Source organism: Ruditapes philippinarum, unplaced genomic scaffold, assembly GCF_026571515.1.
Source record: "Ruditapes philippinarum isolate M1 unplaced genomic scaffold, ASM2657151v2 ctg62_1_1_1_1, whole genome shotgun sequence".
NCBI classification, from domain to species: Eukaryota; Metazoa; Mollusca; class Bivalvia; order Venerida; family Veneridae; genus Ruditapes; species Ruditapes philippinarum.
In genome coordinates this window covers 26,592-41,967 of record NW_026865791.1, presented here as the reverse complement: position 1 = coordinate 41,967, position 15,376 = coordinate 26,592, and the positions used below count along the sequence as shown (strand labels likewise).

Sequence of the window (15,376 nt, the reverse complement as noted above, 5' to 3'; positions counted from 1 at the left end):
CTTTCAAATATATTATTGAAAGACGCTGATGACACCTAAACATTTCAAGAATGTAAATGTCACAAAGACATTGGACATGAAAACCATGTCCCCTCACTTACATGACAGGTTGTTCATGGCTTGCAGCTGAGACAATGGTATATGCAAAATATATGCTACTTTATTGAAAGTCAAATAATTTAAGTGACAGCTAGTGATCGACCTTCAACTTAAATCATGTTACACTTAATTCTGTCTTCATGTTTGGTACGGTGTTTGGTTAAGACCAGTACACGAATTCTATTGATTTTCTAGTCAGTCGGACTAACATATGTCAAGGTCAGTTAGTGACCTTCAACATTGTAAAGAGAGATCAAAGTTGGTTGATTTTAGCAGTGCAACTTTAAGGACTGATAGAATTATAATTATTGTTGTTGTGAATATATCCTATATTGACAAATTCTTCTTTAAATTCTTATTCCTGAAGCTTTCTGATTATTTTTAGCACTTGCACGGTCACTTAGTTCACACAGACTTATAATTAATATCTATCATGTCTTAAAATATTTTTCTCAGGCATGTTGACTGTAGCATCACTTTGTTGTTTTCAACTAAAATAACATGTCATGACACTGGACCGGGGTCAAATTAATAAGCGCCACCTGGGGATCATTAGGTTCACACAGATTTATAAAAGAAAGCACATTTATGTTTTCATATTAAAACTTTAATATTAAAAGGAAGAGCAACCCGAGAGAGCAGCTTAAACAAAGCTCAGTCCAAGCAACAACTACATGTACAAGCATCCGCAACCAAATGGTTTGAAGATGGGCAGACAAACTGGACGAAGGAGGGGCCATTATAATTATTTAAAAGTGATCTCAAGCTTAATTATAAATTTAAAAATGTGTAGGGGGAAAGGGATGCATAAAAGTTAGGAAGGGTTAAGGGGGAAAATGGGATTGGGAGGAAGTATTCACTGTAAAGGTGAAAATAAATTGGAACACCTATACAAAACACAAGAACTTAGACAAGACATAAAGAAGGTTAGGTAAAGGTTGGTCACCGCCATTGAGTGATCAATAGCTTTTTAAAAATGCTCATGGTAAAAGATGCGCATCACCAAACCAGAATTTTAGCCCCAACATATATGTTCCTATACAATACGATATGATTCATTTAATACTTGCAGTATAGATTGGCAGTAGGGTTATAAATAGGAAGACCAGTCTTACTTTTCTGGAATCCAGATTTTCAAATTTCGCGCCGATAGAGCTATTTATAGTAACAATATTCAGAAAGACAGGAAGTAAGCCACGCTGACAAGAAAGACAACTATGCACGGTTTAAATGTTAAGGTTGGTTTGACTGCACTTATTGGCATGTTAGAAACGTTTTTACAACATTTAATGAACAGCTAAAAATGTCCGACTTTCGATCGTGTCCGACTTACGATCACTTTACCCTATCCATAAATTGAAAGATAGGTAACTTGAATGATTCCCCGCCAAATGAAATTCTAAGAATAACTATTGGCATGGTTTAAATAAAACACATTATTGATCATATAAATACATACCCCGAAACACTTATGAGAATGGGCGGGTACAGAGCAGGGTTAGCTGAGGGACTGACATGTCCTATTTGACATACACAGTAGAAAACAATTCGACAGGCAAAAGGTGCGTGTTAATAAAGATGGCCCCAGCATCTTGTACATGTGACAAAAAAGAAGCAGTATATATATACAACTGTCTATATATAGGACCATTATATAACCTGTCAAAAATCTTTATTATTAACACAATATATAAGTTTAACATTGCTTTTTCTGTATTGTAGATTGCTTACAAACTAAATTAAAAGAAAATTCGACAAAAATATAAGAACGGAAAAAGTTAAAATGACACCTCTTTTCGCTGTTTTGCTATCATTCGTGTAATATCACGCTTCGTTGCGCTTATTGACCATCGCTTGTTAACCAGACTAGAATATCGGGGAAATGGCACAGTCTGCTTCAAACATGGCACCGATCAACGTCCGAATTAATCCTCTTGGAGGAGCTGTTGTAATTTGTATTGTTCTTGTACTATTTTTCTATGTCTTTGGTCTGCCAGACTTCTTTACACACGCGGAAGAACGGGTAAGCATGAAGGAACTGTTGTCAGCGAGTGTTGTTCTTGCTAGACGTGGAGGAGACCGTGTCAAAGAAATTCGTCGGGCTGACACGTTGCATGAAAAAGTAAAGGGTGAGACTAAAGAAGGTGCCAAAGAATTAGTTTCACATGGAGATATGGAATCACACAATGCAATATTTTACGGCTTGGCTAAAGCTTTTCCTGGACTTTATGTAAGTGTAGTTTTTTTCATTTTACATTATGTTGCGATATTGGCAATAAAGTAAGAAATTAAAATGAAAGTAGGCAAAGCCTATGAATGGGAAGTCCTCTAAAAGATAGTTATCTTTTGTCTGTTAAAGGTGTCATTCGATACCTTCTGCACAGGTTTCGTTTATTTTTTTTTCTGTTTAAAAGGTGTCATTCGATACCTCCTGCACAGGTTTTGTTTTCACTGAAAATACTCCATAATAAATTGAATTATTATTAACCTGAAAAGTTGCGATTGTATATACATGTTGTCAATAGCCGACCAAATCAAAGACCGCGCCGGCTTCACTGTCCCGGTGACGGTCTTCAATTTCCCCGTATTATCATGATTTCGAGACGTTTCGGCCCCAAGACGTATCTGCCCCAAACTACCCAAGACGTTTCGGCCCCGGACGTTTCGGCCCTTTACCAAATCGGCCCCAGAATAAGTAATGTATTCTAAACCGATATATTAATAGCATTTCAATAAAAAAATTAATCAATTAATATATATATTTAATCATTTAGTATAAAAACTAGATTATTATAGTAGTAGGGGGAAATTAATCAATACAAACAGAACAGAACATAAACTTTATTTGTAAAAATTTAATACAAACACAAAAAAAAATGTAAACCATATATAGATGATATTGTATTTAAAAGATTAAGAATTAAGACACAAAACAATACTGCCAATAAGCATAAAGTATAAACAGTTAATTAGCAATTTAGTTACACTTTGAAGAAATTACGTATAGTTTAATTAAGATCAAAAGATAACGTTTTCTAAGGAAAAATTGTAAGTAACTTTCTTAATCAAGAAGTTTTAGTGGTTTGTTTTATAAGTAAGTAACCAGCCTTTATTGTTTGTAACACCTTTAAAAACATTAACGTATATCTAAATGGTTCAAGAAATCAAAAGGTAATAAATAATTATTCAAAGAATTAAAGTGTCATAAATGTTTAATTGTAATTTGTATCATAGTTTGGAGACCTTTCTGTTGAAAATGTGTCAGGGTTAAATCGTATACATATACATGCACAGTGCGTTAACTGGAGTGCGGGTATTAGTTACCCGCACTCCAGAGTTTGCCCATTGATTGGCTCATTTTTGCTGGGGTTTACATATTGTGACGGCAGAGAAAGGGAAAGCGACAGCAATGTCATATTCAGATGTTCGTTCATTGGTTCATTTTTGCCGGGGTTTCATATTGTGACAACAGGGAACGTGCTTTTATGCTTGACTATGATACAAAAGAGAAAGAACACCAAAACACTCGGCAATCTGATTAATACTCGGGGGCTACGCCCCCTCGTACAAATCGGATAGCCTCGTGTTTCGGTGCTCTTTCTATTACTAAATTAATTGTTGTTAATCAATCAAGCAATACACTATAGTGGGGCCGAAACGTCTCGCGGAAAAGGGTCGAAACGTCAAGGGGCCGATTTTTCGACTGGGGCCGATTTGGTTTTGGGCCGAAACGTCCTGTTTGCATTATCATTGTCTATACTACAGAAGATGGAATGAGCCTTTAATATACACTGCTGGTTCAGACACAAGGTTAAGATCGAGGGTCTAATCAAAGATATAGCCATGCCTCGCCATAGTCTGTGTTTGTCAACTCTTCTCTATACCAACTTGTGACGTCACAGGGCCCTCGATCAACCAAATCTGCGGCCGATATTCGGCCGCAGTCCCCCACCAAAATAGTATGTTTTTTTCCCCCTAACAGAGGTAAAAATTCCCCCTCAAAACATATAAAGTGTTAAAGAGAAAAATGAAAACTAATGTTGTTTTTGAAAATTAAAATCAATCTATTTGACGTCTATTTTGTAAGCGGAATATCGTACAGTACATTTCTGCACGTTTCCGTTTGTTTTTCCCCTCAAAATCTACCGTCACATATTGGCCTTTCATCCTGTAAAAATGCTGAAATTTCAACAGAAATATGCAGAAAAAAATCACAATTCCCGTCAACAATTTGATTTCAAATTGTTTATTCATGAAATCATTTTTTTGTCTTCAAAATGTTACATCAACCATGGTAAATTTTGCCGTAAATTACAAACTTGTAAGTTTTGTTTTCATGATACTTTATTAAATAACTGATGAAAAACGATCTTATAATAAACAATCAATTTAATTTTATATAATTTACATCGGAAACAACTAGAATTGTGGATGTGTAAACAGAAAACAAACAAATTTTCATTTGTCACATATTTTCGCGATGCCGATTTTTACGAATGTTTTACAAAGTCAAGAAAAGGAAGCTTTGTCTTAGTAAAAGGTGTGTTAGAACACTAAAAATGTAGTTTATGAATAGAATTTACTTTAGGTTCATGTATTGTTCATATTAGTGGAAATGGAGACATTTGTCTGAATGTGTTTCACAATGCTTATTTTTATTTTATTTTTTATTTTTTTATTTGGGGGGGGGGGGAAATCATAAAGAAAGCTAAGCAGCATAAAGATCTGATGGTGTAAGGTGTTAAAAAAACTTTTCTTCAAATCTTATCAATCACTTCTGAACAGTTTAGTGTAACCTATTTGGGATTTTTAAAAAAATAGTATGCGTGTAAATAAAAAAAACAGCTGATATTTAAATAAGTTTATTTGTTATTTGATCATGAAAAAAAGAGGAAAATTCCCCCCATACACTAAAATTCCCCCTGCTGAGGGTAGCGACCCGCTTCCCCCAAATTGGATTGAGGGCCCTGCATCACAAGTCAGCTTGGTACAAATCAGCTCGACGCACAAATATAAGTTTGTCAACATATAGATGGTGAAAAGAAGTTGAGGTTTCTACATGTAGACCTGCTAATATCCATTTGTTTGAACGTGAAACTAATATTTTACTGAAAACATGCTTAAAAATGACATTAGTATTAAATATTGATAATATACATGTAGGAGTGGGCCGAGTTGTTTATAGGGCCGAGCTGACCCTGATTCTGTTTAAACAAACGTTAACAGTCTATGTTATATTGCAAGATATAAATTTTAAAACTATGTTATAACAAAGAGATACCAAATGAAAACCAATAGTTATCTATCCTGAATTGCAAGAAAATTTGTTCTTGCTAATTAATGCTAAAACAATACTAATGATGATAATCATGTTGTATTTTAATTTTAAACTTGTGTTATTATTGTGATTTCATGTCTGATTTCTAATATTATATGCAATGGAAGGCTTGTGATGTAAGCTCCCTAACATTATAAACTTTTACATATTTTTTACACCTTAGACGTTAAATTTACCACCTGTCAGTCATATTGTGTAGGATTTATACTGATATGCAGCCAGTAATATTTAATGGAAACACAACTTATATGAACACTACAGCATGTTGTATGCTAGTTTGGGCACTGTTCATCAGTTTATTCCATGAAAATTATATTACAGCATTGAAGTTAACTTAAGTACCAAAGAGTTAAATCATACAGAAGTCCTTTCTGCTGTCCCAACCAGTACCTAACAAAATGCAACGTTTTGACTCAAATTACGAATTTACATAATATGCCTGATAATCATGGCAAATTTGTTTCACCTAGCCTGGCATCAATGTTCAATTTAGGCTGAATTCCAAGGGGGGCCTATGGGCCAATAAGTTTATCAGAAGGTGGGGGGTCATTTTAGAATAATGGGGGCCAGGGCTTCCACTAGGAATTTTTTTTAGGAAGTCAGGACTTCCTTTCAAGGAATTTTGGAAGTCATGAGGTAAATTTCTGGAAGTCAGTTGTTCTTACGCGTATAATTTTCATGTTTCAATGTTTGATTTATAGTATGGGATGATACAAGTAAAAGCAATTATTTTAATCACAAGATTCTGAAAATGTCATTCCTTTTAATGTTTTAAGTTCAAAGTATCTTTACATGATTGTTGGGTAAATAGAAGTAAGAACATTACCCTGAAAAGGACTGTATTGTTGTTATTTAAGGACAGTGGTAACCGTGTAGAACCCTTCAGTGATAACATTCAAATAATTGCTCATTGGTATAAAAAAAAAAAGTAATATTTCCAGAAAACTTTTAATTCTTTAATCAATCATGGTACAAGTAGATTCTGAAATGTGTATGATGGGTTCTTCTTTTTCTACCTCTGGATCAGTACCATACAGCTGTTGTCTCATGTGATCAGCCTGCACAGCATTTTTGTGGTCCTTGGATTCATTGTGTTTTAAAAGGATGGATCTCTGTAGATTTCCTGAAATAAAAAACATAGACATCCTTTAGCATTGTTATATTTCTTACTTGTAAAATAAAAATTGTTGTTTAAATATCTCTTGTGTTTAAAATTATTCACTAGACACTACAGTACCGAACACAATTTCAGTGTATCTAATGAATCATAACACATTAACAACCCAAAATGGTTAAATTTAATCAGGCTTGTAAATTGAAAGTTTTATGAAAATAATTTCGAACACCGTTCTTGTAATCTTGACCAAATTAATTTTTTTTAATTACGTTTTTGAGATACGCCAAATTGCAGAAGTGAGCGTCGAGACATTTTGAGAGTGGGTAGGGAAAAAGATTTTTAAATGTAACTTTGCTTCTCATAATTAGCGAGTGAAAAAAAATAAAATCAACATCTATAGAATGTGTGAAAATAAAACGTCTATTTCTTCAAAAAGGAAAAAAAATCAAAAGACAAAAACACGCTTCGCCGACTCGGCAAACTTTCGGATACATTCAAAACTTACCGATGCACACAATAATGAAACAATATCTAATTAAAGTAAAAACAGATACCTACCACAGTTTATGTCAATTAACTATCCGTTATCCGTACAAAACAAACAATTAATCCAATCACATTGTTTTCACGCTTATCAAGGTCATAAATCAACACTCGCTAATTCGTCACGCGCCAGGTGCATTCGCAAAATTTCACCCATCGCTGTCATGTCAACCATTCAATTCAGGGGGCGGAGTTAAATAAATAATCCAATTGTACGCCAGGAAAGTGAGAAAAGGTCGGAAAATGGTCGTGGCGTACGTCGCGGCTTACGATTTTCGGCGTATTCCTAAATTTTTGGAAGTCAGCGGTACGTCATTGATCTTAATATTCGGCGTACAGATACGATTTTCGGGCGTAATTTACGGCCGTACGCCCGTTAACGGAAGCCCTGATGGGGGCCAACACTTAATTGTTGTTGGATTGTGGTGACAGGAGTGTTTAGTTTCATTAAACTGTAATTAGTAAAAGTGTAATTATGGTATTATTATAGAATTGACATAGTTGTTAATGTTTCTACATTATAATCAATGTTTAAAAATTGAGAAACATGCTAGAATTGCTAAAAGATTGAATGTTTGGTCATGTTTTTTTAGTGAAATGCTTCATTAGGTTATGTTTAAGATTTTCTTTAAAATTTAATAAGGTTTCAGCTTTCTTTTCTTTCTTGCTGTTTTTTGTTATATATATATTTATGTTCATATTTTTTGTTTGTCAGTATGCCTGTGGTAGATGGAATTTCGGTAATTAAATATCTACAGAAGATCTACAAATTTGTTTCCCCCGAGGCATTGAAACATAATTAAGACTGTTTGTTTTTCATGAATAAGAATGACACATTTGATTTAAACATCATTAAAGAATGTGCAATATTGATAATTTATTGTAATGTTTATGTAAATTACAATTGTAGTCCTCTGGCAGTAAATGACATAATATTTCATCACATGATTTGATGATGATGGTTTGCTCAAAAGTATTACACAATGTACTTAATTGATAAGAATTGGACAGAAAAAGCATGACTTGTATTATGTACCTAAATATATTAAGTAATGAGTAAAAAGGAGAATGAGAAGCCTGTAGAAGCCTTTTAGATTTCTAATGAAAATAGAACAAAAGGTGATAAGGTATTGGTGTAGATTACAAAAATTGAATGGAAATTGATGAAAATTCTGCTGTCGAACAAATATATAAGATGATAGTAAATTATTTAGATAGAAATATTACGTAGAATGGTTCTAATTGGGCATTTCAAATAAAAACAATGTCAGATAATCTAGAGATGTTGTTGTGGTTGTTGTCTATAACAAGAATGAATGTTTAGTCACAAATGAATAAAATGTCTTATAAGTAAAGTTGTATGTATTGCAAACATGCCCTTTTTTTGCCCTTTTACTCAGGGAACCAACAGAAAATATGTTTTTTACCAAAAAAGTTGAAATACAGTTGACTCTCAATAAGTCAAAATCGCTTTGCTCAAAATTCGGCGTTAGTCGAAGAATTTCTAAAGTCCCGTCAAATTTCCTTCTTTATCTTTGTATTTTAACTCCGCTTAGGTCAAATTTTGACTTACCGAGACTCCTGTTTAGTCGAAAAGAAAATTTGGTCCCGTCAATTAAAGCCCAACATATTTTCATCTCAATTAGTCGAAGTGTGAAAACAGCCGACTAAAATAATCAAAGGTCGGCGATATCAAGGTGAGATGTTGTCACTCGTGATTTACACGTTTCATAGTAATTTTTAATTCCCGGTCATCACGTATTATCAACACGTAGTATAAGTGGCTTTAATCCGTTTCAGCACTTAATTGGTTTTAACAGTTAGATAACTAAATTAAAATTTAATTACATTTCTTTAAGAAAGTTGACTCGTGCCAGTCTGACGGGTGTTAGTCAAATAACAGCTTAGGTATTGATGTGTGTTATCAACGTAAATGACATTTATATAATTAATGTTCCGTCAATTTGCATACAGTAATTTGTACTTACGGTTCACGATAGTTTCTACTTTTGTTTTCGTCCGATGATCAATTAAATCAAATATAATTGTGTGTTTATGTTTCACTATTAATATACATGTATTAAATTTTGAATGATATATTTTTGTTCATTTATAATTTGTAGTTGTAAGTGATTTACCGTCATTTCAACAGTTAAATATTGCAGCATTGCCGCTAACAACAATAACAAACCTACTTCTTTGCACATTTAATCAGACACATGTATATACATGTACGAATGTCAACGTAATGGGGGCAGTTCCACGTTACTCGAATTCCGTTTCTCTCAAAGTAAAATGCCCAGTCCCTTGGATTTCGAGTTACCGAGAGTCAACTGTATATATTTTGCGTATAAAACCTTTTATAGTTAAAAGAGTCCTAATTCAAGCTGTAACTGTCAATGATCACAATGTCAGTTAACTTCAACAGTTGTTAGTATTAAATAATGCTAGACTGTGTAACAGTTGTTAGTATTAAAAATGCTAGACTGTGTAACAGTTGTTAGTATTAAATAATGCTAGACTGTATACTAGTATTACTATTAAAAACTTAGACAATAATAAATCTTTATTTTATGACTGCAGGTTGTGTCGGAGGAACATGAGAAAACACCATTAGATTTCTCTAAGATACCAGATATAGATTTACACCTGCCAGAGGTAGAGGCACAGGTATTATCAGACCAGTCTATACCGAAATCGGAGATCACAGTCTGGATTGACCCGTTAGATGCCACACAAGAATATACTGAAATGAAAGACAAAGGTATGGTCAGATTAAAAGCTAGGGCTGTTTTTCCTTCCATAGACAGGTCATGGAATTAGAGTTAATAGACCCATATCAATTGACAAAAATCTCTGAAAAATATACTCAAAAAGTCCCAATTACTGCAAAGATTCATTAATATTTTGGCTCTTTTTTTTAACACCAATGAATGACACTAGTTTTTTTTAACAGCATCATAGCTTCAAATGGATCTAACAGTCGTTTTTCTAGCTAAATTAGAAAGAGGCCTAAAGCCTCTTGATTTTGGGAAATATTATCAATAAAATTGCTAATTTGGGAAGTAAAGAAGCTGGCGTAAGGAAAATGCATGATTATATAGAAAATTTCATTTGGGAAGCTGCTTTTTAGAGGCCTCTGATATATAAGGTGGAAAAAATCACAGTTTTGCTATTGCATGTACCTTTGTATATATATTTTCAAGATGCATCTAGAATTCTTTTACGATATGCACTACATAATGTACATTTATTTTCCAGATGGTTCCGATATGTTACATTATGTAACAACAATGGTGTGTGTGGCAGTAAATGGACAACCTACCATTGGAGTTATTCATAACCCATTTGTCAACAATGACAAAGGAGAAACTAGTAAGTTATAATATTTTAATCCTTGAATATTTATGTCAATATTGACTTGCCTGTGTGGTATAGAGTTGGACCATGTGCTCATAAAGGATTAGAATTTAAATTTTAAAATAAAGTGCTATGCTTAAAAGTTTAGTCATAGAACTTGTTCACACATTGATTCTGTTACATCTCAGTCTTAGTGACTAACCAAAGTAGTTAAGGCAATGAGAGTGTCTTAATATATCAGTACATGTAAATATTTAAGTGGCTTAACAACAGTCAAAAGATGCAAGCTAATCTGGCTCCATGTTCAGGATCAAATGATTCTAATCTTGTTTTCATTTGAAAGTAACATTTAACACATTAGGCTTATAAACTTCGGAACATATTTGATATATTCATGTTCAAAAAATATATTTAAGTTGTAACAGCAGAGTCACAATGAAACCACTTAATTTTGGAATAATGTACTACATGTTTGTATAGATTTGGAAAAAAAAACATTAAAAAAAGTGACAACTGAATCACAAGAAGGATTAATCTTAGGTTAAGATCAATATTTTTAAAATTATTATACTTATAAATGTGAATTTTGAATGATCTTCATTTTACAGCCTGGGCTTGGGTGGGATACGGTCATTCCGATAACTTGAAGAAAGAGAAAACAAAGAGATCTGAAACCGATCCTCACAGAGTGATTGTGTCAAGATCTCATCAAGGTTCAGTGACTGATACAGTGAAATCATCACTTGGGAAAGTTGATGTTACATTAGCAGGGGGAGCAGGTATGTTTGTTGTTTATTTTAAGTAGATGACTTTGGTACAAGCATTAGATAATAAACAGATTGTGTAAAAAGGATTCAGAATTTCTACACCCAATAGATCTGGGTGAACGGATTCAGAATTTCTACACCAAGTGACATTTTATTTTACCTGATTGTTCTTCTAAAGGATACTTTTGCTTGATATTACAGGGATAACATATCAGGGTTTTTTTTTTCTCAGTTTTTCAAAACATGCAGATTATTTTACACATATAGTTCAAGTCTTAATATTTTATCATGGCTTTTTGTTTAAATATTTTCTCAATTGAAAAAAAAAATCCAACAAGTTAAGTAGATTCAGGTAAAAACAATACTGAAGTTTGATACTGGTTTTTTCGCATTTTTGCTGGTTGAGGAAGTTTTCAAGATTTTTATCCCCCGCCGATGGAATCGGGAGGGGGATATAGTTTTGGCGTTGTCCGTCCGTCCTTCCGTCCGTGCGTCCGTCCGTCCATCCGTCCGTCCGAATTTCGTTTCCGGAGTAGTTCTCTGCAACTAATGGCTGGAATTCAACGAAACTTTATTGGAATGTTGATCAGCACGTGAAGTTGTGCACCTGGGTATTTTCGTCTGGATATTTTTAGTATTTTTAGAGTTATTGCCCTTGACTTAGAATTTCGTTTCCGGAGTAGTTCTCTGCAACTGATGGCTGGAATTCAACGAAACTTTATGGGAATGTTGATCAGCATGTGAAGTTGTGCACCTGGGTATTTTTGTCTGGATATTTTTAGTATTTTTAGAGTTATTGCCCTTGACTTAGTAAAATTTTGTAATTTTCAACTTGTGTCGCATGTAACTCAAAAGAATTTGACCTAGAGTCATGAAACTTTACAGGAATGTTGATCAGTATGTGTAGTTGTGCACCTGGGTATTTTCGTCTGGATATTTTTAGTAGTTTTAGGGTTATTGCCCTTGACTTAGTAAAATTTTGTCATTTTCAACTTGTGTCGCATGTAACTCAAAAAGTATTTGACCTAGAGTCATGAAACTTTACAGGAATGTTGATCAGTATGTGTAGTTGTGCACCTGGGTATTTTCGTTTGGATATTTTTAGTAATTTTAGAGTTATTGCCCTTGACTTAGTAAAATTTTGTCATTTTCAACTTGTGTGGCATGTAACTCAAAAAGTATTTGACCTAGAGTCATGAAAATTTACAGGAATGTTGATCAGTATGTGTAGTTGTGCACCTGGGTATTTTCATCTGGATATAGGTCCTCTACCAAAATTGTTCAAATTTTAGCCCTGGGGTCAAAATTGGCCCCACTCCAGGGGGTCATAGATTTTCCTTATATGTATATAGTGAAAACTTAAAAATTCTTCTTGTTTGAAGGTACAAGGCTATATTCAGGTTCAAAGAATATTACAGTTTATGCCATGATTAATATATAAATAAAGCCTTATGTCTTCAGTTGTTGTGTTAATAATAACCAGTACTCGGCGGGGGATATAAATTCAACGAATTTGCTTGTTTTTTTTAATTTTCAAGATTATATCGAGAACTTTTAAGTGTCATTTGGGAATATGTCTATATTCAATGTTTTACCGTATGCAGTAAAAAAAAACTCCAACCTATCTGAAATATCACAGGTTAATTAAAATGTTTTGTATTTCAGGGTATAAGACATTAGAAGTAATCAAGGGAAATCAAGACGCATATGTACACACTACATTGATTAAGAAGTGGGACATCTGTGCTGGAAATGCTATACTTAGTTCCCTGGATGGTAAAATGACCACATTAGATGGCAAGCATATAGACTACAGGTCTGGGGACCAGCCGAAGAACGAAGGGGGATTACTAGCTACTACTTATAACCATGATACTTACTTAGAAAAATTATCACATTTAAAGAATAAATCTTAATATTTAGTGCTTTAGATTAGAATAATCATGTTTTTTTTAATTTGATGAGAAATTATTTGGCATTAATGTATTAAATACATGTAAAAGTATTATTTTAAATTTTCTGTGGCACTGCCAATGGTAATAGCCAGCCTGTGCCCCCCAGTATTGAGACTGGTTAACATAAAAAGCCAGTTGACAAGATTCTTTAACAAGCTACTGCTCAATTTTAATATATTCGAAATCCTTTTAATCTCTGAACAAGCAGTAAGGCTCCCACGTTTACATTTTTTTGTAAACGTTTACTTGATTGCTAAGAACCGAAACGATACCGTTTAAACGGTGGTACCTCTATGTACTATACACACCATGTATTTGAGTCGCCAAATGATGTCTTTCTTTCTATTTTTAATACATGTACATATAAAGAATGTGCATGGCTCATCACGGTTGAGTCAGCACACATTTTTTGCATTGTAACCCCATTTTTTTACCAAAAATGTATTATGTCACAAGCAATTTTGCACGGTAATGCTGTGTGGAGGGTTGTAAACACCCATTTTCCGTTTGTTTACTTTGGAATAAACCACTAGAATTGATAAAATTCATGATTACAGGCAATGATTAAGAAATTTTGTAAGACAATATGGTCATTTCGATTAAACGGTAAACAATATCGTAAACGTTTATGAATGAAAATCGAAACGAATCCGTTTAAACGTGTCATCGTGGGGGCCTTAACAAGCAGTGGACTGTTACAAGAAGGTTGGGTGTTTAGTTAGAAATAGTTAGGGGATGATGGTTAGTGTTTTATTAATATACACTGTTATTTGTGAATTCATGGCATTTCTTTTTCTCTGTGGAGATTTTTAAGTTTTTACTACAATGTATAGTATGGAAGAATGCCTTTGTACTGTTTTGTTAATGTAATACCTGGTGCAATTGATTATGTTACAGTGTTTTGAATATCCAAAGATTATATACCGTGATGTGTTTTGTAGTTTAACATTACAAAGTTTCAATGTTAATAACGTCACTTCTCAATTAGTATGAAAAAACAAGCTATTCCCATTTTGAACAGTTCGTCAACTGTTGTTACATCATAAATTATTAAAATATAGGTGTATTTTTCATGTTTATAAAATTTGAATATTTGGAAAAGCCTTGATGGACAATATTTTTTGTACTCTTAACCTGTAGGTTTTATTTGACGCTAAAACATGGTACAGATTTTGGTATTGATTACTCTCTGTTGATTATTAAGGACATACTTACATTGATTTCTCGCCCTTTGTGCCGTTATAAATGTAAACAGCTGTGCTGATTGTTATTGCATTAAGCTGTATAACACTGCTATGATACTGTACAATATGTTAGATTGTCATGTTATTAGGGAGTGTAAAGTCATGTTTTACACACTTTATGGTGCTGAATTGATTGAATTATAACAAAGTTTTTCTGAACAATTTGACATAACACTTTTCCCAACATTATAATGTGTACATTTTATATGTTTATGTTGTCATTTAATAGAAGTTTAGATTATGAAATAGGTTTTTAGTTCATTAATGTGTCAAATATCTGTGTATATGTTGAATTAGAAGGTTAATGTTTTGTATATTGCATAAAAAGTGTACAGACATAATTCATTGATTTTCAAAGTTTAATGCTCGTTTCTTATTAGGTAGTACGCTGAAACGCTTTAAGCAAAGTGTATGACATTTGAGCTGACATTACACATGGTAGATATAGACTTCTTATTGCTATCATTATTCAATTTACTTTATAAAGATAAAGGGAAACAAATCGTGATATTAAACTGAGCAATCTTGCTCAGTCGGGTCCGACATAAGTAATGCTGTAAAATATTCTGTTTGTGTAAACTGTGCATCAAAACAGTTTGGGATTTTTGTCACAGCTTAAGTTTATTATGAAAAATTGTTATACTTGATGATTGATAGTATCAAGAAATCATTTTCACTCATATATTGTGTTCATATTACACATACAGTTTAAGAGTTGTGTGACACCATTTTATAAAGAAGCTAATTCATAAGTATTGTTACGATGGCAACATATTTATATTATTTGATTTTGAAATATGAATAATACAATATGTGTCTGTATATTAAATGAAATTCATCTAAACATGTCAATTAAAGATATACTATGCTCATCCTTTCGTAAGTATTTTAATCTCAGAAATCTGATGAAATCTATGAAATTCTGACATAATATGTCGTAATTTGAACAAAAA

At 33.1% G+C, this 15,376-nt stretch overlaps 1 protein-coding gene and 1 long non-coding RNA gene across 2 annotated transcripts; one reads left to right on the top strand and one right to left on the bottom strand.

The window, feature by feature from the left end:
* Positions 1-1,825: 1,825 nt before the first annotated feature.
* LOC132730346 (inositol monophosphatase 3-like) lies at positions 1,826-13,531 on the top strand. Its single transcript, XM_060716254.1, has 5 exons — positions 1,826-2,329; positions 9,681-9,861; positions 10,359-10,472; positions 11,066-11,236; positions 12,890-13,531. The coding sequence occupies exons 1-5, from the start codon at positions 1,982-1,984 to the stop codon at positions 13,138-13,140; spliced, it is 1,065 nt and encodes a 354-aa protein (XP_060572237.1). The 5' UTR covers positions 1,826-1,981; the 3' UTR covers positions 13,141-13,531.
* Positions 6,380-7,484, bottom strand: LOC132730347 (uncharacterized). The gene is made up of 2 exons (XR_009625751.1): positions 7,113-7,484; positions 6,380-6,560 (listed from the first exon to the last, which is right to left on the bottom strand). It is a non-coding gene; the product is annotated as an uncharacterized LOC132730347 (long non-coding RNA).
* Positions 13,532-15,376: the final 1,845 nt, after the last annotated feature.